General features: G+C 49.8%; 1 protein-coding gene and 1 non-coding gene across 2 annotated transcripts in view; one reads left to right on the plus strand and one right to left on the minus strand.

Annotated features, from left to right (window-relative positions):
* Nucleotides 1-23,558, minus strand: part of VWF (von Willebrand factor) — an 85,603-nt gene that overhangs the window by 55,891 nt on the left and 6,154 nt on the right. The window contains exons 4-6 of the mRNA XM_057303331.1: nucleotides 16,751-16,853; nucleotides 16,015-16,223; nucleotides 10,021-10,164 (exon numbers count right to left, since the gene is read on the minus strand). Coding sequence (XP_057159314.1) covers nucleotides 10,021-10,164; nucleotides 16,015-16,223; nucleotides 16,751-16,853 — 456 coding nt within the window. The remainder of the gene's footprint in view (nucleotides 1-10,020; nucleotides 10,165-16,014; nucleotides 16,224-16,750; nucleotides 16,854-23,558) is intronic.
* Nucleotides 20,404-20,476, plus strand: TRNAR-CCU (transfer RNA arginine (anticodon CCU)). The gene has a single exon. It is a non-coding gene; the product is annotated as a tRNA-Arg (tRNA).

The following is a 23,558-nucleotide window of genomic DNA, read 5'->3' on the forward strand; positions in this document are numbered from 1 at the left end:
TTGTCATGACTTCACAGCCCCGGATCTGAGTTTTGCCTCTTGCACCTGCTAGCTGTGTGACCTTGGCCTATTTTCTTAACCCCTGCTCCTCTGTCAACTGGGGACAATAATGACAGTTCCTATGTGATGCGATGGTAGCAGAGATTGAATGAAATCATGCAGGTAAAATTTTCACCGCAAAAATGATGACTCCACTCCATGAGGATAATCATCGTGGATCTCCTAGCCAGCAGAGAGATCTCTTCCACTGTCCCTCCTGCCAGGAGGCTTGTCCTCCAGAATGGTGGGCAGCTCAGCAACAAGACAGAGGACATCTTTGTCCCTTTCCCCGGGTCTGCAACTGGGGGAGACTGGGCTACCCTGGGATGAATGGTTGCCATGACAACATGATCACTTCACTAGTATCTTGGAGACTCTTTCCAGCAAGGAGATGGAGGAGGGACCCACTTTTCTTTGCCATAGGCAGGTCTAAGACTCTCCTGCGGCTCAGGGGAGGAGGTGGGGGCCTGTGTCTAGTTCTTTCCATTCTGCTACACTGCCCGCCCCATGAGATAGGCCCCTTGGAGAGAGACGTTCCTGGGCTCAGAAGGGCGGCCAAGGGTGCCCTGGGGAGGGCCAGAGCCTTGGGCTCTTGCCAACCTTTCTCCTCACTCACAATTTGGAACCAAAGAAAAACCCAAAAATACAATTCCATGGGTTTTTCCTAGTGATGCTGCCATCACCCGGGCTGTCAGACAGCAGTCTGGAGCAGCCCCTGTATCACAGGACAGTCCCAAAGGGACCAGGCGCCTAGGGTTCTCACCAGCACAGTACAGTGTTGACCAGAGGAAAGAAGAGACTCGGGAGTCCAGGCGTCCCCTCCCATTCTGAGAGCGATGTGGGGCAGAGGCCAGCATGGCCCATCTCCAGCTGGCCCAAATCTATCTGTTCCCTGCTCAGAGGAAAAGTGGGACCCGTCCCTCCAGCACATTTCCTGGGAGGTCCCTTGAGATATTAAATGGTTTACAGAAAGCTGCAGCAAAAAGGGTGGTTTCTGATTATTCGCCTGCAGGATGGGAGTGGATTTCTGCAGAAACAGCCACCTCCCTTCTTAGAACAATGCCTCTGGCCTCTCCATGTGCACCTGAAAATATGGCTAGAATTTCTTTCTCAACAAAGACAAAAGGAAAACTCCATCTTCCCATCTTGCCCTCCCGTCTTCCTCTGGTCAGCTGTGGCCTGAACTTGGCCTATGAGGGTGACCACAGTCTGAGGGCCCCATGGTACAGCATGGTGGCACGTCTAGCTTGCCACCTCGGCCTCCTTGCTCCACCATGGGGTACCCCAGCCAGGCCAGGCCAGTCCAGGTCCCAAGACAGAAATAAGTCCAGAATGGAGGCGATATCGTGTCCTCTCAGACCCTGGGGAGAGAGGTCGGCAGGTAGGAGGTCACCAAACCTTTACTCAACAAGTACTAGATTTCTAGTGTGTGCCCAAGTTAGTATATAAGGCAAATCTGTGTCCCACCCCAGCTTAACGGGCAAAATTCTAGCTCCTTAGAGAGGCAGCAAGGACCGGCCTTTCAGGATCTGACCCTGGCTACTCTCCAGCTCATCCCCCTCTGACTCTCCATCTCACACATCGCCAACGTCCCCTGAACAAATAAAGTGGTTTCAGAGACCACCTCGGCACCCGCCCCCACAAACAGGCCCTTCATAAGCCTGCAACATCTTCCAAGAACACAAACTTCCTCACAGAAAGGCCAAATAAACAGTCTTTCAGGTTTGGAAACTGAGGCATGGAGAGAAGAAAGCATTTACTAGGTCAGCGGTTCACAGAGTGTGGTTGGTCCAGGAACGTCCTACAGACTCCCAAGACCCTTTCAGGGCCTCACAAGATCAAAACTATTGTTATAATCATACTAAGATGTTGTTTGGCCTTTGGGCTCTCACTCCTTCATGAATGCACAGTGGAATTTTCCAGAAGCTCCATGATAGGTGATTGCACCACAGACTGACTACAGATGGTGCCGTGGGAATCCAGCTGATTTCTCTTAAGCCAGATAATAAAGAGATTTGCAAAACTGTGAAACAATGCCATTCTTCTCTCTACGCATTTTTCTGTTTGGAATTTATAGTGGCTTTTATTAAAAATATGTCATTTTGTTCAATATAATGTGTTTATTATTTTTAAATGAGTATGTTGTAAATTTCTCCGTTTTATTTTCTAACATAGTACATAGCAATAGATAATCCAAATCCATAATCAACAGATAATTCACAGAAAATCTCTTTTGTGTCTTCTATTATTCTTTTTTTTTTTTTTTAAGATTTTATTTATTTATGTGACAGAGAGACAGCCAGCGAGAGAGGGAACACAGCAGGGGAGTGGGAGAGGAAGAAGCAGGCTCCCAGCGGAGGAGCCCGATGTGGGACTCGATCCCGGAACGCCGGGATCACGCCCTGAGCCGAAGGCAGACGCTTTAACGACTGCGCTACCCAGGTGCCCCTGTCTTCTATTATTCTTAGGAGTGTCAGGGGGTCATCAGAGCGCACAGTTTACAAACTGCCCTAGCGAGCGGGGCTCAACGCCTGATTGCATCCTACAGGCCCGTCACCTGTCACCAAACAACAACTGACATGATTTTCCTTCAGGCCCCCAGCCCTCCCCACCTGTTTCCTCACACCAGGTTAGACAACGGAAGTACAGCCACAGAGCTCAGGTTTTAGAAGCACAGTTGCCCTACAGTCCCAACCCCATCACTTCCAAAGTGTGTGTCTGTGGAAAAATGATCTCGCCTGTCTGTGCCTCTGTTTCTTCCCCTGCGAAGAAGGCAGAATGTAGAAGAGATTGCAAATTGCCTAGGATCTATTCCTCCCTTCTTTCCTAGTCATAGGATCTTCCATTTTCAATCATCCCACTGGGAACAAAGATTCCATCTATTCACCTCCCCGGCAGCTGGGAGTAGCCGTAACTAAGCTTTGCCCAGCAGGACATAAGCAGAAGGGTCATGGGCTACGTTCCAGGCAACGTCCCCAAAAGGAGAGGGTGCTTCTTTCTCAGCCCCTTCTCTTCCCACTGCTGGAATGCGGCTGTGATGCCTGAGGCGTGAGCCGCCATATTGGACCATGAGGCCGAAGCTCCACGCCAACGACAGAGAAACGAGACCGAAGGACCCTGGATCCCAACACCAAGGCATCCTGTGCTCACCCTGGACATCCCACCCGAGCTTCTCTACACGGGGAGAGAACTAAACTTCTCTGTTACTTTAGGTATCTGGTCACTCACAGTGGGACCTACTCACGGACACAGACAGCAATACCTACAGAAGCCGGTTGCTGCAAAATAAAACCAAACGACTTTACACGGGAAAGGCAATCAAGGGATTCTAACTATTGCCATTGGCCTCTTGTCGATAGCTGCCACGCAGCTCGAAAATGGCTTCTCCTCGGCTCTCTGCTGAGCCGTCCTGGCAAAGACACAAGCCACGGTCAGCTCATTTGCATGCTTCCAGCATGTCCCTGGCTCCAGTGCCCGGCATCAGCTACTTCTATCTTCCTTCATCTCTTGTCTGCGGTGCCAGAGGCTGGCGGGAGAGATCCAGCCCCAGCTCCGTCAGCCCATGACTTCACCCTGACCGAGTGGGTGTGCAGACCCAGTTGCAGCCCAACTTAATCACATTTGGTGTTCATTAAAAAGTCCAGGCCTCTTCCCTGGAGATGCCGAGCCGGTTGGAGGGAGCGGGAGAGAAAAGCAGCACATCTCCCCAGGGGCAGACAGCCTGGGAGGAGATCTAAAGCTTAGCTATTGTGTTTGTTCCCAAACAGCTGACCAAGGAGAAGGGAGGGGGCGTTCCTAGTACTGAAGTGAACAAAGGAAGGAGAAGCTAATATATAAAGTGCAAGATTGTTCACCAAGGCCCTGATCTTTCCAGCCCTGGGGTGGGTGCCCCCCGGCTGCCCCTGGAGGAGGTATGGAGGCGCCTGGCGTCTGAACAGGTCCAGAGTAGTGGGTTCAAGAATTCACCCCCAGGGCAGGGCATAGTTTCTCATTGGTCAGCCAGCAAGGATGGATGGGGGAGGGCTGCTGATTCTATTTATATCTTCTGGCTGGCCTGGGACTCCCACCCGCATTCCAAGATCTGGCTCACAAAGCCCCCATGAAACCATCACCAAATGGATGGGGTTTTGTTTTTTGTGTGTGTTTTTGCGAAGTTGGACATTCCTCTCTCTGAGAAGACTGGGGTACAGCCCTCATGAGGAAAAGGGTAACTGGATATGTCACAGAAGTCCCCATATCCCAAAGGACCCTGCTTACCCTCTGCCCTGGTCTCCTGGGAGGTATCTGAGCAATTGTCAGTGATCAGGGCAGGCCTCAGTGGGCTGGGAGGACAAAGGCCAAGCACCATCCCCAGGTTCCCAGTTTGGGGTCTGTCCAAGCCCTGGGAGGGAACCACTCCACTCACCCTGCTCCCAGTGAGGAAAGATCATTGGCTCTGTGCTAAGAGCTGATTCCCTCAACCACCATACCACTCACCATTCTTTTGGCAATTTGTCACCTACTGGCCCAAGATGGCATTTATGTTGTTCTCTTTCACGGTTGTTCAGTTTCCCGTATGTGTTTTGCCCCTTGAATAAGATCGCAGATCCAATCTGCGCAGTTTACTATCACCCAAGCCCCACAAAATACCTCAATAAATAGGTACACATGGGCCATCAGATTCTTGCTCATTCTTGTCCTCCGGGGGAAGGAAAAGGAAAAGAAAGCCACTTAGGGAACATTTTGTTAAAGGATTTTGAGATTGTTATGTTAAGAAGCCATTTGAACTGAAAGCTTGAGTACTAGGACCATATCTGACCCTCCTCAAGGGTTTGTCAAGTAAATACTGCTTGACTGGGGGGAAGTTTCTGAAACCCTATGGCAGCCCCTGATCTCTGCTATAAGGCTAGACCCCAAAAGTACATGGGTCAAGGTCACCTGCATCCCACCACAAGCACACGGGCTCACTGCCACTCTGAGTTATTATAAAGCCTAAGATTCCTGACATCAATGAAAAAAACTTCTTCTGCTCCAGACACCTGCCTGAGGGTACCGCTGCTGCCGGACAATTGAGCACTGGAAGGCCGAGTAATAAATGGCGTACTTGGTCTTCCAAGAAAGACTGGTTGTCTTGAGAACCAACTCTGGGGAGAGAACTCTTGGGGCTGGGGCATGAAAGCATCCTCACATTCAGATGGCAGGACCAAAAGCAGGAGATGGCCTTCCCAGTCTGGGGAAGGTGATCCTGGGGAGAAGGACGGCTGCAGCAAAGGCATTTCCCAGTGGAAGCGAGGTCAAGGTCACGGCCATTGAGTATAGTTCTGCAGGGCATCCAGTGCACGGAGGCAACATGCTGAGGGGTTACCGTTCACACTGTAGACACCACACGGGTACACATACATTCTATGCACATTTCTAATGCTTATTATGGCAATTTCGCATCAGGCAGTGGTAAAGTGCCTTGAGGAAGGGGCACCTTTTTCTCATTAGTAAGAGCTTTGGGTGGACTAGCTGCAGCCTTAGGCTTCCGGTTGTAGTGAGGACTGAGGACAAAGACAGGATCCCTTCAGAAGGTTCAGCCCTTGCTGACAGTACCCAGACTAAGAGAATGTGAATTAAAAAAAAAAAAGAAAGGCAATGTAAGAATCTTTCTAAAATGTTCATTATATAGTAGAGTTACCTGCAAATTAACATCAGTTATCTGAACATTTAGAGCCTGGGGCTTTTTATTACTAGGTCTGCACCCTGAGCTCCAGACTCCAGCAGCCCTGCCCTCTGTGTCAAAAGCTGAAAAAAACTGTAAATTTGCATGCAATCAAACAACCCATTATTCAGTCCCAGTAGAGAGGCTGGGGGTGGGGGGGTTGTTGGCATAACAAGGAAACATTCATCCCTTAGGTATAAGTAATATGACCCGATTCAGAATAAGCTGACTCCTTGCTTCCAGCGTGGAAAGGAGAGCGCCAAAGAAGGGGGAGAAGAGATTCTGGCGGCTTTCAAGAAAAGTTCTTAGGTCAATGTTGTCTTCCCCACAGAACACGCTGCTACTGCAAATGGTCCTTAGAGCCACAGGGGCAGGACTTGTAAATGATGCCCATTTACCAGACCTGACTTCTGAACCCGGGGGCCTAGGGGAGCAAGCAGGCCAATAACAATTCCAAAGCCGGCACTAATCACCTCCCAGGAGATGAGTCATTGTGCTTCCCAGCCAATGAGGGTGCCTGGTCATGGGTGAACACAACCTGATTGGCCGAGACCTAGCCAGGTCTGTGTTCTCAGGTAAACAACCCGCTCTGGTGCTGAGCTTAAAGAAGCCTGTGCCTGGGGAGGTCTGGTGTGTTTGGGGGCCTCAGCCCAGCACTAAGAACTTGGTAACCAATTTCTCAGGCTGCTCCCAGGACACTGGTTAGTAAGGACTTCAACGCGCCCAGGAGACAAAGTGAGTAGCAAGCCTGCTGCTGGAGCCTCCAAAAAGCACGCCGGGACACAAACAAGGCTTCTCATGGATTCTTCCTTCCTCCCTCCCTCCCCTTTGTCTCCAGGAGATAAGACTGCCTTATCTCCCTCCTCAACTCGGCCTGGTATCAGGTTCTCCATTTGAAAATCCTGTCTTCACCTCCCGCCTCTTAGGGAGAGGTGAGAGTATCCCTTTGAACTCCAAGGGTCGGGGAATATTTGTCCAGCACTTACTCTGCAAAATACAGGGAGACAAAGCCCCTGCCCTCAGAAAGCCGATTCAGTATTACAGGTACTTACGTGATCCCTGACCCGCAACCACACCTCACCACGGAGGCACCCCCTGTCTTAATCCCACCCCTGCCTAGAGAACACTGAAGCTGAGGAGAGGGCAAACTGCCTGCCACCCACGGAACAGTAAGTTAGGAAATAAAAGACAGAAATGATCAAAATCTCTCTTCCTGCCCCTCACTGCACACGATTCCTGGAGAGCACTCCATCTGAAATTCACCTGGGTTACTAAGCAGCTCTAGAAGAAAATTCAGCTTCCGTCACTTACTCACCCCTCAGCGTGGATGTATTTAGACACCTTTTCTCCTTCTAACCTCATGCAGTGCTCAGCTCCCCGGAAGGAATTGGGTCATAATTGGGAGGAGGATTGGGAGGAGGGGAGAAGAGAAAGGAATGGATTTTGGAGCTTATTCTTAAAGCACTTGTGTGCTTAGCGTCTTCCCACTCTCATGGTATGGCCACTGCAGCCGTGAGCACAGACAGCGGGAGGAGGCCAGGAGTCAATAAATAAGAATGATGATTAATAATAACAAGAAGAGCCCCACCGCCCTAAACACTCCACACTTACTCTCTCTCTTATCCTTACAGTAGCCCTGGGTAGCCGTTGCTCTCCTTATGCCCATTTTACTCATGTAGAAACTGAGGCTCGGACAAGGCAGGTGTCTCCGCCGGAGTTACAAAGCCAGGAATCAGCCTGACCCCAAGCCCATAACCTTAGCATAATGCTGAGGCCCACGGATGAAAAAACATCGAGGAGCTACCAAAGGCAAGCACCAGATATTGCCAAAGTTTTCCTGGAACGAAGCGCAAACTACCCTGTTCCTCACACCACCACCCTCCTCCCGGGTGTCAGAACGAGGTCGGCCTTAGTCGGTTGCCAGTACTGGGCTACGTTCCAGGTGACACAGATGTTTATGGACGAGCCGGAAACCTAGCACCACTGAAACCCTGGAAACCCAAGAAAAAGAGGCATTTGGAATGTGCTTGTTTAGAAATTGGAAATTGTGTTTACAATCAAGGCAGCTGGACCAAATATCAAGCTAGAATATTTGCCTGTGCCTGACAAAGTCCTTGGTTCAGAAGATCAGATTGTTTGACAAATATGGAAGAGGCTCACTGCAGGAATAGCCAGCTAGAAATGAAGGCCTTTCGTGCTAAGGTAGGGGGGCGTGTGTGTGTTTCTTTTGCTTCCGGAGTAGGGGAGGGCTGGAGCTTCTCTACTTCTGGGCAGAGTTGGGTAGATCGGACTTCTCTGCAAGCAGCTGACAGGGGATCGATAGCGTGGGGGTAGTCCCAATCCCCAGACCCGTAACACCACCGACTCCGCATTTGTCCACCCACGGAATGCTTACTGAGACTTATTGGAGACTGTCTCTCTAGCCCAATCCACTGAAACACACAGAGAGTTCTAGAGCTGAAAGGAACCTGAGAATCCTGGAAGCCATCCCCTGAGGGAAAATTCAAGGACCACAGGCAGAGCGATGAGCAGCCTGAGGCAGTGAGGCCAGGCAGACACGGGGGAGCCACACACGGAACTGTGACTCTGCAGCTTGGTGGCTGGCCACGCTGGGCAGGTACTTAGCCTGCCATGGCTCTGTTTTTCTCATCACGCTGGAGAACCGTAGAGGCCCACGGTGGCCTCTCGAGTCCTGTCAGGGCTGTGGGCCTGGATATAAGCAGGGGCCGCCCTCTTCCTGTGGGCTGGAACAGGGTGGTGCGCCCTGGGCTGGGGCTGGGGGAAGGCGCTGTTCAGGACCCGGCTCCACGGGGCATGTCCTGGGCAGTGCAGATGCCCTTCAAAGCCAAGGACTCATCCCCTCTCGGCTAACAGTGCTGAAGGCTAAGGGCTCACGGCTGAGTCCCTGCAGGCACTGTCCTCAGTCCAAGAGAGCTGTCCCGCCTCCCTGCCCAAAGGAAGCCTGCATCCAATGACCGACTGGTCGGTTCAGGCTCACCTAGCAGGGCACCCCAGCTTTCAGAGCTCCCTGAGGGATCGGCTGAGACCTCAGTTGTGAGTACACAGCGGTTCACCCTCCCCACCGCCCAGTACTGCCTCTCTCAGTCCCTTACAGACACTGCTCCTGACAGGTCTCCAGTCACTCCCTGCACCGGGGACCCGACTTACACAGCCTCCAAGAAACCTCGTCCCCCAGACAGTGAGTGTGTGCGCACAGCCTCAGTAGGGCCGCCCCTGTGCCGACAAGGGCCCGGCTTCACCGTGGAGCCATGCTGCTTCTCCTTTCTCAGCCCCGGCAGCCAGACCCCAAGCGGGAAAGGGGTCATCCGTCGAGGGAGGTCTGAAGCATCATCCTCCCAACACCCCACCCACCATGGCGCAGGGCCACCCCTACAGAAAGTAGAGGCAGAGTGCCGTCCTGCCTACTCTCTCCCACCAGACGCCCTTCTCTCCAAGTGGGAGGTTCTGGCAGTGGGGTCGGAAGGGGTGACTGAAGGGGAAGAAGCTGCTAATCTGTACTGTCAGGACAGCGGCACGCACAGATGATAAGGCGGCCATGTGACCGCAGAGGCAGTGACTGGACTGATGCGGCCACAAGCCACAGAACGCCACAGCCACCAGAACCTAGAAAAGGACAGATGCGCCCCTAGAGCCTCCCAGGGGAGAGCGGCCCTACTGACACCTTGATCTTGGCCCAGGGAAACTAAATTCAGACTTCTGGTCCCCAGAGCTGAGAGAATACATTTCTGTTGCTGTAAGTCACTAATTTTGAGATTAATTTGCCACCACCGCCTCAGGAAAATATTATCCCGCCCAAGACGGACACCTCAGGCCCACCCCTCCCTCCTCTCCCCTCAGCTTCCCCCTTCCCGCCGATGTACTGGTAAGACCTTGGGGCCTTGCCCTCCTGTTTGCACTTCATAACAACCACTTGTTGAGCACCTAAAAAGGCATAGTTTCCTGTTGCAGAATTTCAGACAGGGGGCAGGCGACAATGGAGATATTTGGGGACAAGAGAGGGCATTAGAGTGTAAAACAGAAAAGTCTAGTCGCTCACTCTACCAACTCATTAGACAGACCCATTTTCAGAGTTCCAGGCCCAGAACAGTGTTAGATTAGAGCTAACCAGACTCTGGCCACAGTTGGTCTGCTGGAGAAAAGGGGCCCACGGGAACCCTTCTTTGAAGAGCCAAAGGGACCCACAGAAGTAGGCCCACTCTATGCCTTGATGGAGGACCTGAGACCAGACGACTTTTCTGCCTCTTAATCCCAGAAGACCCACTCCATTCAGACCATGCCAGCCCGGGCAGTACCCACCTGCTGCATTTCCTCAGAGGAGACATTGCATGGGCTGCTGGGAGGGTACACCCGTTTGCACCGTTTTTCCCCGCTGCTCAGGGCCCAGGAGTTGGCAAAGTCATAGGGGTCCGAGGTCAAGGTCCCTGTGGAGAAGGTTCCAGGAACGAAGTCACAGTTAAGCCTGACCCAGGACTTCTGAGTGAAAACTCTAGGTCTGTCGTCACCCGAATCAACCTTCCGTTAGATTGGTACACAGCCACCTGGGGTGGGGAGTACCCTTTGCGCGGCACTCCGTGGAATACCACAGTTCACAGGCGTCAGGGCTCAGCCAGGGTGTGGTGAGGGCGACTGGATGGGTGTGCACAGTGAGCAAGACGGCATGAAAGACGACGAGGAGCACGCCCACCCACGCTGTCTCCATGTCCCTGCACGCCTTTCCCCTCTGTGCAGAATGTTCTCCACCCCCTCCTACCTTACCTGTCTCCACTCATTCTCTGAGATGCAGCTCCAGAGCCACTTCCTCCAGGAAGCCCTCTGAGCTAGTTCTGCTCCCGGCCCCCTGCCCCAGCCTGGGTTACCTCACAACCCACCTCCCCCCCACCCCCTGCCATCCTTCCATCAAAACTCTCCTCACCCTTTGTGTTAGTTTTCTTTCTGTTTATACTCATACTCCATTCGACTGTGAGCTCCCTAATTCAGGGGACAGGCTGTGTCTCTTATCTCTGGATTCTTATCTGGCGCTTTGTAGACACTCAAAATGTTTTTGCAGATTGAAGGTAAGAATGTGGACAAGGAACCGGAGGCCCCAGTCACTGCATTCCCTGTGCTGTCACAGCATCAGGGCCTTAGTCCTACACCGATCATGCCACCATCGGCTCCCACAGCAGAGGGAGGGCCTACTGGCTTCCACGGCAAAGGAGAGTCCTAATACCACCTCTGAGACCTCACTGCAAAGGGACTTAACGAGCGTTGAGGCAAACAGTCCTTTCGCATAACCAGGTCCAGAAGAGGGAAGCATGTTTCAAGGCCAAATCATGGACTTGAGAAGACAAAATAAAGTATCCTTGGGGAAAGAAAGGCAGGACCTTGGAAGTACTGTCAGTTGGCATCTGGCGTACGGTCAGCTGGGAAAATGGCCCAGATGTGATTAAGTCTGTAAGGATCTGGAGAGGAAGAGCTTATCTTGGATCACCTTAGTGGGCCTTAGATGCAGCCACACGGATCCTTAGAAGAGGGAGGCAGTGGGAGGAGAGACAGGGACACACACAGAGATGGGGATGTGACCACAAGTTAAGGATTGCTCCCAGGAGTTGGAAGAGGCAAGGAACGGGTTCTCCCCTCGGGCCTCCGGAGGGAGTGCAGTCCTACCAACGCCTTGATTTTAGACTTTAGGCTTCCTAAACTTGTGAGAAAATAAAGTTCTGTTGTTTTAAGCCATGGGAGAAGCCAAAGGGAATTTAAATTTATGGAGTTTCTACTGTGTGCCAGGCATTATGATTAGTGCCCTCTGGGTTTTTACTCACCATGCCACACAGGCTTGTCCACTTTCTAACAGACCACTAGAACTCCAAAAACTTTAGATAATACCACCTTTGTATAGAGGTTATAAAACAAATATACTTAAAATTATTGTTATCAAGAAGAAATTGAAACCTGATATAAGGACAAGACAATAAGAAAAAACAACAGATTTGAAAAAGAACCAAATTTACCTTCTAAAGTTACAAATACAGTCATGGAAATAGAAAGAAAACCCAACTGATGGGTTAGACATCATCTGGAGATTAGACAGAGTTGAGGGAACTGATGAACCAGAAGATAGATCTAAGTAGTGATGTGCTGATGAGCCAGCTGTCTGGGGAAATGCAAAGTCCTGATCCTTGGGATTTGCTGATTTCCATGCTGCAGATACCCTCATCGTGGCCAGTTTCAAACTACCAACATGACAATACTGAACGCAGACTTGGAAAAGGCGCACGCAATCGATTCTCACCAGCCAGCATGAGTGCACCACCCAAAAAGCAACAAAGAGGAATAAAGACAGAGAAAAATGAAAGTAACGTAATGAGGGGAAAAAAAGGGGGTGGAATAGAAATACCCAATATATGTCTAAAAGATGGAGAGAAAATGACTGAGATTTTCCTAAGTCTGATGGAAGATAGGGGTCCTCAGTTTCAGGAATCACAGTCTCAGGCAAGATAATAAAAATAAAACCAGGGCCCCTGGGTGGCTCAGTTGGTTAAGCATCTGCCTTCGGCTCAGGTCAGGATCCCAGGGTCCTGGGAACGAGCCCTGCGTCAGGCTCCTTGCTCAGTGGGGAGTCTGCTTCTCCCTCTCCCTCTCCCTCTGTGCTCTCTCTCAAATAAATCACTAAAATCTTTAAGAAAAAATAATAAATAAATAAAAAAGAATTGCCACATGATCCAGCAATTCCAACTCTGGTATCTACCCAAAAGAACTGAAGGCAGAGTCTTGAAAAAATATTTGTACACCCCGGTTTGTTGCAGCATTATTCACTCAGGCAAAACATGAAAACAACTTATGTGCCCCTCAAGGCATGAATGGATAAGCAAAACGTGGTAGATACATACGATGTACGTTCAGGCTTGAAAATGAAGGTACTCAGAGCTAAAGGGGATGAAGAGGTATGAACTTCCGGTCATCAAATAAGTAAGTCGCAGAGGTGGAAAGTACAGCTTGGAGAGAGTATAGCTAGTAAGATTGTAAAACGTGGTTTGGTGACACATGGTGATTACACTTATCTTGATGAGCACGGAGTAATGTATGGAAGTGTTGAATCACTATGTTGTCCACCTGAAACCAAGATAACACCGGATGTTGATAATACTGCAGAAAAAAGTGACTTTCTTCCTAAGGGTTTATTGTTAATTACAGTGATACTGCTTCAGAATGTCCCACCTATATATACAGTGTAAATAGGTAATATTTTTCTTTCCAAGCAAATTTGTGAGCGTATTACCACTTACTTCGTGGCTCTTTGTGGCTGGCACGTCTGACACAAACGGGCCTTAAGCACTTTTGTTAAATTGTTAACAAATAATCCTTTTATGCCGTTGTTCTCAAACCTGTTCTCTAGATGCTGAAATGTGTTACAAAACAAGGTGCAAATTTAAAACAACGCCAGTGTTGGGGCGCCTGGGTGGCACAGCGGTTGGGCGATTGCCTTCGGCTCAGGGTGTGATCCCGGCATTGTGGGATCGAGCCCCACATCAGGCTCCTCCGCTATGAGGCTGCTTCTTCCTCTCCCACTCCCCCTGCTTGTGTTCCCTCTCTCACTGGCTATCTCTATCTCTGTCAAATAAATAAATAAAATCTTTAAAAAAAAATAAATGAAATAAAAAATAAAACAACGCCAGTGTTGATATAAATTATTTAAATACAAAAACAGAGGAAATTCTGACCTATGCCACAACATGTGGATGAATTGTAAAGACATTGCGCTAAGTGCCAATAAGCCAGTCACAAACAGACAAACGCTGTATGACTCCGTTGATATGAGGTACTTGGAAGAGTCGGAATCACAGACAGAAAGTAGAATGGTGGTGGCCGGGGGCTGGGGAAGAGGAGGGAAGAATGGGAGGTTATTGCTTAATGGGTATAGAGTTTCAGTTTTGCAAGAGAAAAAGAGTTCTGGAGACAGACACTGTGATTGGTTGCATCATAGTGTGAATGTACTTAATGCCACTGAAGTGTGTGCTGAAAAATGAGTAAGACAGTAAATATCATTTTATGGGGTTTACCACAATTTTTAAAATGGAGAAAAAAACCCTATACATGAATTTGGGGGGTGGGTGGGAGGGCAGAGGGAGAGGGAAAGAGAGAATCTTAAGCAGGCTCCACACCAGCGCAGAGCTCAATGTCATGACCCTGAGATCATGACCTGAGCGGAAATCAAGAGTCGGACGCCCAACCGACTGAGCCACCCAGGCGCCCCTGCATGAATGTTTATAGCAGCTTTATCCATAATTGCCAAAGACTAGACATGACAAAATGCCCTTCCCCCAGTGCATGGATAAACACGTTGTGGCGGTACCTTTCAACAACAAACAGCAACAATCTCCTGATACATGCAACAACACAGATGGCATCATGGTAAGTGAAAGAAGGCTGACCTGGAAGGCAAAATGCTCCATGTGTGGTATGATTACAGTTATGTGAATTTTGGAGAAATCAAAACTGTAGGAACAGAATAAAGGTCAGTGGCTACCAGGGCTAGGGGCTCAGGGAGAGTTTGCCTACAAAGGAGCACAAGAATTCTGAGGGGAGGACACTGTTCCACAATTTGGGGTAGGTCCATGGCTCTCCACTTTGGTGAAAGCTCTTAGACCGGGAAGGGTGGCCTTTACTGTATGTAAAGTATACCTCGATAAATCTGACTTTTAAAAATAATAATAATAAAATCCAGCTATGTGCTTCTTTCATGCAATACATCTGAAACAAAACCACACAGACCAGTTGAGAGCATGAAAAAAGATATATTGGGGCACCTGAGTGGCTCAGTCATTAAGCGTCTGCCTTCAGCTCAGGTCATGATCCCAGGATCCTAGGATCGAGCCCCGCATCAGGCTCCCTGCTCAGTGGGGAGTCTGCTTCTCCCTCTCCCTTTACCTGCTTACGTTCCCTCTCTTGCTGTCTCACTCTCTGTCAAATAAATAAATAAAATCTTTTTTAAAAAAATATGTCAAGCAAATACTAATCTAAAAAAAAGGTGAAGTGCCTACATATTAACATCAAGCAGATTTTACGGCATAAGGCGTTGTTAAAAATGACAAGTCATTACATAAAAGGAACAGTTCGCTAGAAAGATTCAACATTTCTAAAATCTAATTGCAAAGGCTCAAAATATATAAAGCAAAACTTGATAGAATTACACGAAGAAATTGACAAATTCATCACCACTGCAGAAAAAATTTAATACAGCTTTCTTAGTAACGGGTAGTTGAAGCAGACAAAAAGTAGTAAATGTATAGAACATTTACATAACACAATTAACAAACTTAATTCAACAAGTATATATAGAATCCTTCACCAATCAGAGAATACATTCGCTTGGAGCATACAGAGAATTGCAAAAAGGCCACAAACAAATATCCCCAAATTTCTAAATTAGAAATCAATTTAAGATAACTTTAGAAATTCTACACATCTGGAAATTTTGAACACACTCTACAGGTTAAGAAAGAATTCAATGAAAAAATAAAAAAAATAAAAAAAAAAGAATTCAATGGCTATTAGAAAATCCATGGAACTAAAGGAACACGAAGATATCAAAATTGGTGTAGCTAAGATGGCATTTAGAGGAAAATGTATAGCCTTAAATATACATATCAGATGATACAAAGTGTGAGAAATCAGTGCTGGAGAAGACGAAAACAAACGATCTTACTATTTTCCAACACATACAGTGAAATGAAAGGAATGGTCAACCGTCTCCCTAGATGCTTACCCCTTAATGAGAGGGTGGTTGGGTCATAAGGAAGAAGAAGAACTTATGTACAAATGTTCAGCTTTTGTTAGGAAGCATCACTCCTTGAATGTTAATGTAATTGAAGTTACCAAAAGAAGATTAAAGGTGAGTAGTGGTTTCCGCATTGTCTGTGTTATCTTCTATTGCTCATGAACACAGACATAGACTGGCCTTTTTGGACAGCGGCCCACCCTTTACAGACTTCCTCCATGAAGTTCTATTGTACTCATTCAGGAGGGTCTGTTCAAACCATCCAGCGTCTACCAACCATCTACCCTGTGTAAGCTGCTGTGGGCAATTCCAAGTTGAACCAAGCCAAGTTGAACCAACCAATCTCCAAGATGTGGTTTGCCGGGCAGTCTAGGCAGTGGGCTGGAACGCTCAGAATGAAGGCTGGCAGGATAAACATGACATGCCTGGGGAGGGGTGTTAGTGAAGGTTTGCAAGCGGGGAAATGACGAGCATAACCACAACTCCAGGGAAATGGTGTCTGAGAGACGCTTACCTTCTTGCGTCCTGAAGTCATCCTCGGCAAAGATGTTACAGTTGCCACAGAGCCCACAGGTCTTGTTGAAGTATCTGTCTGACAGCAGGACTTGAAAGTTGCCACTGCTGTCAATTTTGGCCACAAAGCCGTAGGCCTCACTGGACAGCTTGTAGTAGCCAGCCTCGGTCTCCAGGTAGAGCCCGTTGGAGGCATAGGGCATGGCGATGCTGGGGGCACAAGGATGAGCTTGGGAAGCATGCTTCTCATGCATTTCCTAGGTGTCCCTCCCACCTTTCAAGGCCAAACCCATGCTCCAGGTTTGGGACCTTGGTGCAAAGTCGCTGAGGGCCTAGACCAGGAGTTGGGATATGGGGCTCTCCCCCAGCCCTGCCACTCTCTTCCCTGGGCACATTTACTTTCTCTCCCCTGGCCGAGCTCCCTTAGCTGAAAAAACAAGGGGGTTGCAAGAGGGGTCCCCAGGGTCTTTTTTTTTTTTTTTTTTAGATTTTTTTATTTATTGGAGAGAGAAAGTGCAGAGAGAGAGAGCACAAGCAGGGGGAGCAGCAGAGGGAGAAGAAAAAGCAGACTCCCTCTGAGCAAGGAGCCCATGCAGGGCTGGACCCCAGGACTCTGGGATCATGACCTGAGCTGAAGGCAGACACTTAACCGACTGAGCCCCCCAGGCTAGGCACCCCCCCCCACCCCCAAGTCCTGTCCTTTTTAACATCCCAGACATTCCAGGCTTCTGACTTACCTTTGGGTCCCCTGCAGTGCAGTACCATTGACAAACAAATGGATGTCAAAAAATTCTCCCAGATACACGGAGAGGCTCACTCTCCTGCCATTTTGGAAGCCCCCTGAAAGAGAAAAGAGTCAATACCAGTAATTATTACCAAAAAAGTTAGGAAAGTTACTTCCAATCCTCTTATGTACATCGTGAATCTCATCTCTGGGGAAAAATCCCCCCACCAAGGACTTAAATGGGCAATAAAAATCTTCCCAAAAATACCATTTACTCACTCATTTTCCCATTCATCTAAAAATATTTATTGAATGCCTTCTGGATACATAGTCCGCTAATAGTCTCTTCTATTTCTCAAAAGAAAACGATAAAAGAATGACCCCTTCTTCTGGGAGTTTACAGTCTTTTTCTTTTTTTAAAGATTTTATCCATCTATTTGACAGAGAGAGAGGGAGTGGACAAGCAGGGGGAGCGGCAAGAAGCAGACTCCCCACTGAGCAGGGAGCCTGATGAGGGGCTTGATCCCAGGGTCCTGGGATCATGACCTGAGCAGAAGGCAGACGTTAACCGGCTGAATCACCCAGGCGCCCCTGGGAGCTTACGGTCTAAGTAAGATAAGCAGACAGTAATTGAGCATAATGCAAGGTGGCAAAAAAACAACATTGTGGGTTATCTGTAACAGGAACCATAGGATAGAGTTATGTATAATGTTCTCTTAGGACAGCCCAAACCAGAATCCCTGGGCTCTTTGTTTAAAATGGAGATTCATGGGGCGCCTGGGTGGCTCAGTCAGTTAAGCATCTGCCTTTGGTTCAGGTCATGATCCCAGGGTCCTGGGATTGAGTCCTGCATGGGGCTCCTTGCTCAGCGGGGAGCCTGCTTCTCCCTCTGCCTGCCGCTCCCCTGCTTGTGCTCTCTCTCTCTCTCTCTCTGAGACAAATAAATAAAAAAATCTTTTAATAAAATAAAATGGAGATTCATGAGTTCTGTCTCAGTTGACTGAATTTGATGCTCTGGCAGATGTTTAGAGATCCCGTTGGCAAAGTGCCTCACTCCATGTGGGTAACTCAGGAAGGAGGCGATAAATGACCTATACTGCCATGAGAGACGTGTGACTAGGCGAACACATGAGAAAATAGTCTCTGAACCAAGGTTCAGTTGTAAGGGGCGAACACAGAGGCCAGGGTGGGGGCAGTGACCTGAAAGCAGGAAAACAAGCAGGAGCCCCATTTGCCACAGCCCCATGGAGACTCGTCCCATCGAGAGGACCTGAGAACAGGCGGTCTCCAAAGATTACGGACTGGCCACGGGAGGTGAAGGAGCCAGAAGGAACAATGCGGAGTCTGAGTCTCCAGCCTCAGAGACTGGGAAGTTGCTGAAAATAAGGAAGATGAAGGGTAGCAGTGAACACAGAGATGGAAGATGCTGGAGAAGAGGGGGTCCAATATGGGGGCTCAGTGCCTGAGGGATCCTGCAGAAATGGGGCAAAGGACCATACAAAAAGGTTAACCTTGAAAATGAGGGAATATTCCCTCTCCTAGAAGAGTGTGGGCTCCAGCCGCTCAGCAGAAGAAGAGGCAAGAAAAGTCTGTGGAACTGGGGAGCCTGGGTGGCTCAGTCCATTAAGCAGCTGCCTTCCACTTGGGTCAAGATATCAGGGTCCTGGGATGGAGCCCCATATCTGGCTCTTTGCTCAGCAGGGAGTCTGCTTCTCCCTCTACAGCTCCCCCTGCTCATGCTCTCTCTCTCCGTCTCACTCTCAAATAAATAAATAAACTCTTAAAAAAAAAAAAAAAAGAAAGTCTATGGAACTAAGTGTGGGAGATGAGGAGATTCGTTGCGTGAGGTGTTGCTGCCAAGGCTCGGGCCACTGACAAAGTCAGAGAGGAGTTCCCCAGCTGAGGTTGGAGCTGAACGGAGCTGCTGGAGGACAGCGATGAGCTATGGCACGCACGCATACACGTACGCACGTACGCACACACGCACGCACGCACGCATGCCTCAAGCAGGAAATACAGTCAATTCTGGTGAGATTTCAGCAAGGGAGTCACAGGTAAATAACGGGCCCATTCTAAAACTAGATTCCTGAAGGATCCACTCTTAGCAGCTCAGAGGTCCCCAGGAAAGGCCCACAGACAACCCACAGCCCACAAACCACAGTCTGCAGAGCCCCGGACCAACACTGTCAGGAGGAAAAAGAGACACCAGCCACATCAAAGGGGTTTTTGTCCTGTTTGCCTGAGGAGCTTGCCTGCTCTGCATTTTCACTTAGAACAGTTTTGCAGCAAGCTAATCCTTAAACAGTTAAGCAAACTTTCTGACAGCAAGAAATTAGCCAAAGAAAAGCAAACACAACCACATAGATAGGTGATCAGACAAATAGAGTTAAACATTAAAGGTGGGATCTGAGTGGTGGGCATACGCGTGCTGACTGTCTTATTCTTTCAACGCTTCTGAATATTTGGACATTTCCATAGTAAAATCTTGAAAAAACAAGCAAATGAGACCTCCTGGTGACCACCTCCAGCTGGCAGTCCCTCCCTGGAGCCTTCCGTGCCCCTGGGCCTTTGCAGCTTCCTTCCTGGGCCTGTTCTGGAGGTCAGCCCACCCATTCACGGCTCCACTCACCCAGGCACGGCTCCAGTCACCACCTGCCTCTGGGAAAGGGTGGGTGATGAGCCCAAGAAGTCGGGGGCTCTGGGTCCCATAAGACTACAAAACCTGTCTCCTCATCTATACAATTTTCCTTGCCATCACACCCACTGTCACAGAACAGATGGATGGGCAGTCCTGTCCCTGCTTCACTGGGTAACTCAACCAGTAACTTGCCTCTAAGCCAAAAGCATTTCTTTCCTGGAAACGAGAGGAATCCCTGTGTGCCTATCCTTGCAGAATCTCCCGCCCTCTCATGAAGATTCAAAAGGGCTCTGGAGAACAAGTCAGCCAGGGAGCATGTGGCTGGAGCATGCGTAGGGAACGTTCTGGACGCAGCCAGGTGGCTTGGGTGAGCCATCACCCTGCAGCTGCAGATCTGCAGCTCTTCAGGGCTGTCAGGAGGTAGAATCACCCAGACAGTCACTTGCTCCACGGAGGGCAGATGCAGTGGGAAATCCAGAGCTCACTATCCCTGTAAGGGTGACAGGCTCCCACTGTGTGGGGGTGCATGGGAGCCCCCAGCCTTTGCAAGTAAATAATGAAGACGGCCTGACCCCACAGACCGCGGGACTTGGGTCCACCCAGGTGGCTACACTCGGGGTCACTTGCCCATCGTCACAAAGCCCGTGAGCAGTGAAAGAGTCTGGACTTAGACCAGGCCCTGGTTTAAGTATTTGAAGAACTGGGTCAGTGTGCCCGGGGTAGGATCAGCGTTAGGAAGCCAGGGAGCACCTGCTGAGCAGAGACTGTGTGAGGCAGAGCCCTGTCGGAGGAGGTGGGGCTGGCTGCCCAGGATCTTCACTTGTCCAGGGACCCGGGGAGGGGGGGAGCTGGAATTGGGACCGTTGGTGAGGACTGTACTGCGAGGAGCCTGCGGGATTCCTGACACTGGACATCTGAGGGAGGCCCGAAGAGCAGTCACTCCACACCCAAAGGAGGGGGGCAGCAAGGAGATTTTTGAAAGTGTGTTCTGAAGATGACTTCAGTACAGAAAAACACACTATGGGGATGCCTGGCTGGCTCAGTCATTAGAGCATGCGACTCCTGATCTCAGGGTCATGGGTTCAAGCCCCATGTTGGGTGTAGAGTTTACTTAAAAATAAAAATCTTAAAAAAAAAAAAAGAAAGAAAGAAAAACACCATGGCAGTGAGAAGTCTCTTGGGGATGGTCTAAACAGGTGGATTTAGGACGTTTTTGCCCAGAAAGCAGAGTGAAAACACAGTTGACTTCATGACGCAGTACGCACGCACTCCATCTTTCACATCACTTACCCTTCCTGTTTGCTATGCACTCTGACACCTTCTAAGGTTTTCTATTCTATTCCATTTAATTCCTCTAAATGCTGGTTACACCCATTAATTTTAAATCCATACATTATGACTCAGTTTGAAAAACACTGATCTAGACTGACTCCACTTTATAGAGAGAGAAACTGAAGCTTAAGTTTACAACACGGTTTGTCCACCCAGCAGTATTGACATTTGGGGCCAGACACTTCTTTTTTTTTATGATTTTATTTATTTATTTGAGAGAGAGAAAGACAGAGACAGAGCATGAGCAATGGGGAAGAGGCAGAGGGAGGGGGGAAAGCAGACTCCCTGCTGAGCAGGGAGCCCTACTGGGGGCCTGATCCGAGGACTCTGCGATCATAACCTGAGCCAAAGGCAGACGATTAACCGACTGAGCCACCCAGGTGCCCCCAGACACTTTTTGTAGTGGGGCTTTCTGGGGTATGGCAGGGTAATTAGCAGGACCCCTGACCTCCACACACTCGATGCCAGTAGCATCCACCCCCAACTTGTGACAATCCGAAATGTCTCCAGATACTGCCAAATGTTCTCTGGGAGAAAATCACCCAGGTTGAGAACCATTGGTTTATGCTGCTAACATGAGGCAGAGCCCATCCACAGGTTTTCTGACTCCAAGGCTAAATGTCCTTTCGAAACACAAAGCTGCCTAACGGGGCATCTGAGTTTTCTGGATTCAGTTAACCACTAATGGAGGAGAGAACTCCAGATTAGCCTTCCTTCCCTCCCTGCAGAACTCAGGGGAGAATCCGATGATGTGCAGACATTAGGAAGGTGAGCTGTGAAAAATTGCCGGTGAGCCCAGAGGGGACTCCCACACTCCACAGACGCGCACGGGTGCAACTTCCTATAACCGTGGGGAGAAGATGGGCTGGGCGTCCCCCACAAGAGCCCAGAGCAAACCAGGGAAGCTCTCCCCATGGCTCTGTCTGTCACCTGGCCTCTTGAGCTCAGTGACCGAGTGGGCTACGTGAGGGAGCAAGGCTTCCCCCCACATGTTGGAGTGGGAAGCATACTGGGGAGCAAGCTGGCAGCAGGAACCAGTCAGATCGGGGTGCTTTCCTGGACCTTAGAATGTGACACTCACTAATATGCATTTCTAACAAACACTCCACCGCCTCTTCTGTGACTCTGAGGCAGGTGATCGTCTTCCAAATGCTGAGAAACAGGGATCTGGTCTAATAGGGGCCATTCACTGATGTGGAAACTAAGGTTCCTGCTGGTAAGTGACTCAGCACGGGGTCGGTTGTGAGTCTCTGGCTCTCTCTGTGCTGGTGCGGGAACCAGGTCCTGCAGCTTGCCTGAGGACAAGTGGTCTCTCCGAGCAGGGGACACCCGGACTCCAGGGGTCTCTCTCCCCAGCCCCTGTGCAAGTGGGCCAGGAGACTCATAGCTCTGGCCTGCCTGGACCTTCCTGACAAGAGCCAGGATCGAGGGAAGGGCCCCCTGCCCTTTGCGCCAGGCAGTCCTTCATGCTTAGACATAAAGACTTTACCCAGGATGTGAGCAAGGTCCACAGGCGCTCGAGAGGAATGGGAATTTGTGGTTTGGAAGCAAGGAAACAGGATGTCATTGGAGAACAATGGGGCAGAGATGTATGGGAGGGGACACAGGCATGCACGTGGAAACCGGAGCTGCGGTGTCCAAGGGTGCCTGACCCAGTGCCTCAGCCTCCCGAAGCAGCAGCACTCAGCGGGGAGCCTGCTGCTCCCTCTCCCTCTGCCCCCTCCTCACTCATGTGCATGCTCTCTCTCTCTCAAATAAATAAATACACAAAATCTTAAAAAAAAAAAAAAAGGTGTGATGAACCCACAGGCTGCTTTAAGCCAATTACCTGCCAGAAAACTGCCCCCTGACAAGTTGTTATAAAAACAATGACCCAGTGGGGCTAAGTGGGGAGGTCCCACTGAAATACTTTGAAACAGAGAGGCCTAACACAGCCCTGCAGTTTCTCCTTGTCCCCTGAAACCCTGGAAAGGATGCGCAGAAGGGGCGAGGCCCTGGACACAAACCCAAGGGATGCTTCAGGGAGGGAGGACTAATGTACCAATGACCTTGACAGAGACGGCCCCCCGGGGCCCCGCAGCCCCTGGCCCACCATGTTCACACCCAACAAGCGGACACCCTGTGTTAAGGCGGCTGCTTTCCATCACTAAGTTGGGGGTAACCCTGCGGGCCTGTCAATGATTTCTCTCCCTCCATCCTCACAGTGTCCCCATCTTAAAGATGAGGAAGGGGAAGCGAGGACATGGGCACAGTTCCCTAAGGACACTCTGTGAACAGGGGCAGCCCAGACCAGTGCCAGGCTTTCTGACCGCAACTGTGGCTCTTTCTACACTTCAGTTTCCTGCTCGGGGAGAGCCACCTCATGCTGGGGGATGGAAAACAACCAGTCCCCCAAGTGGGTGAGCCCAGGGCTGGGCAGGGCCACTGTGGTCAGGGGGCTTCCTGGAGGAGGTGACAGTGACAGCCTGAGTTCCCCTGCCTGCTCAGCGGGGAGTCTGAGCCTGCCCTGAGTGGGGTCCGGAGTGGGGTGTAAGTAGGGGAAGGGGGCTTGTCCAACATGACGCTTGCCTCCCTGGGCCCAGACAATGAATTCTGCGCTTGGCCCTAAGATTTCATTACACATGTTTCAAATCCACCTCCAGGGTAAGGAGTCCATAGCCAGAGTCAGGACAGCAGCCCCTAGTGTCTCCATAGGGTCCCCCTACCTGGAAAGTCCCCTGAAGCACAAACCCACATGGTAGAGAGGGTGTCACTCGTCTTTCAAAATCTTTCTCCCATCACTCCTAACCGTCCATTCCCACTGACACCCCAGAGTCATCTTAAGGAAAGGGTCTTAGGTAGGGAGTCTATA

This window comes from Ursus arctos, unplaced genomic scaffold (genome assembly GCF_023065955.2).
Source record: "Ursus arctos isolate Adak ecotype North America unplaced genomic scaffold, UrsArc2.0 scaffold_26, whole genome shotgun sequence".
Lineage (NCBI taxonomy): Eukaryota > Metazoa > Chordata > Mammalia > Carnivora > Ursidae > Ursus > Ursus arctos.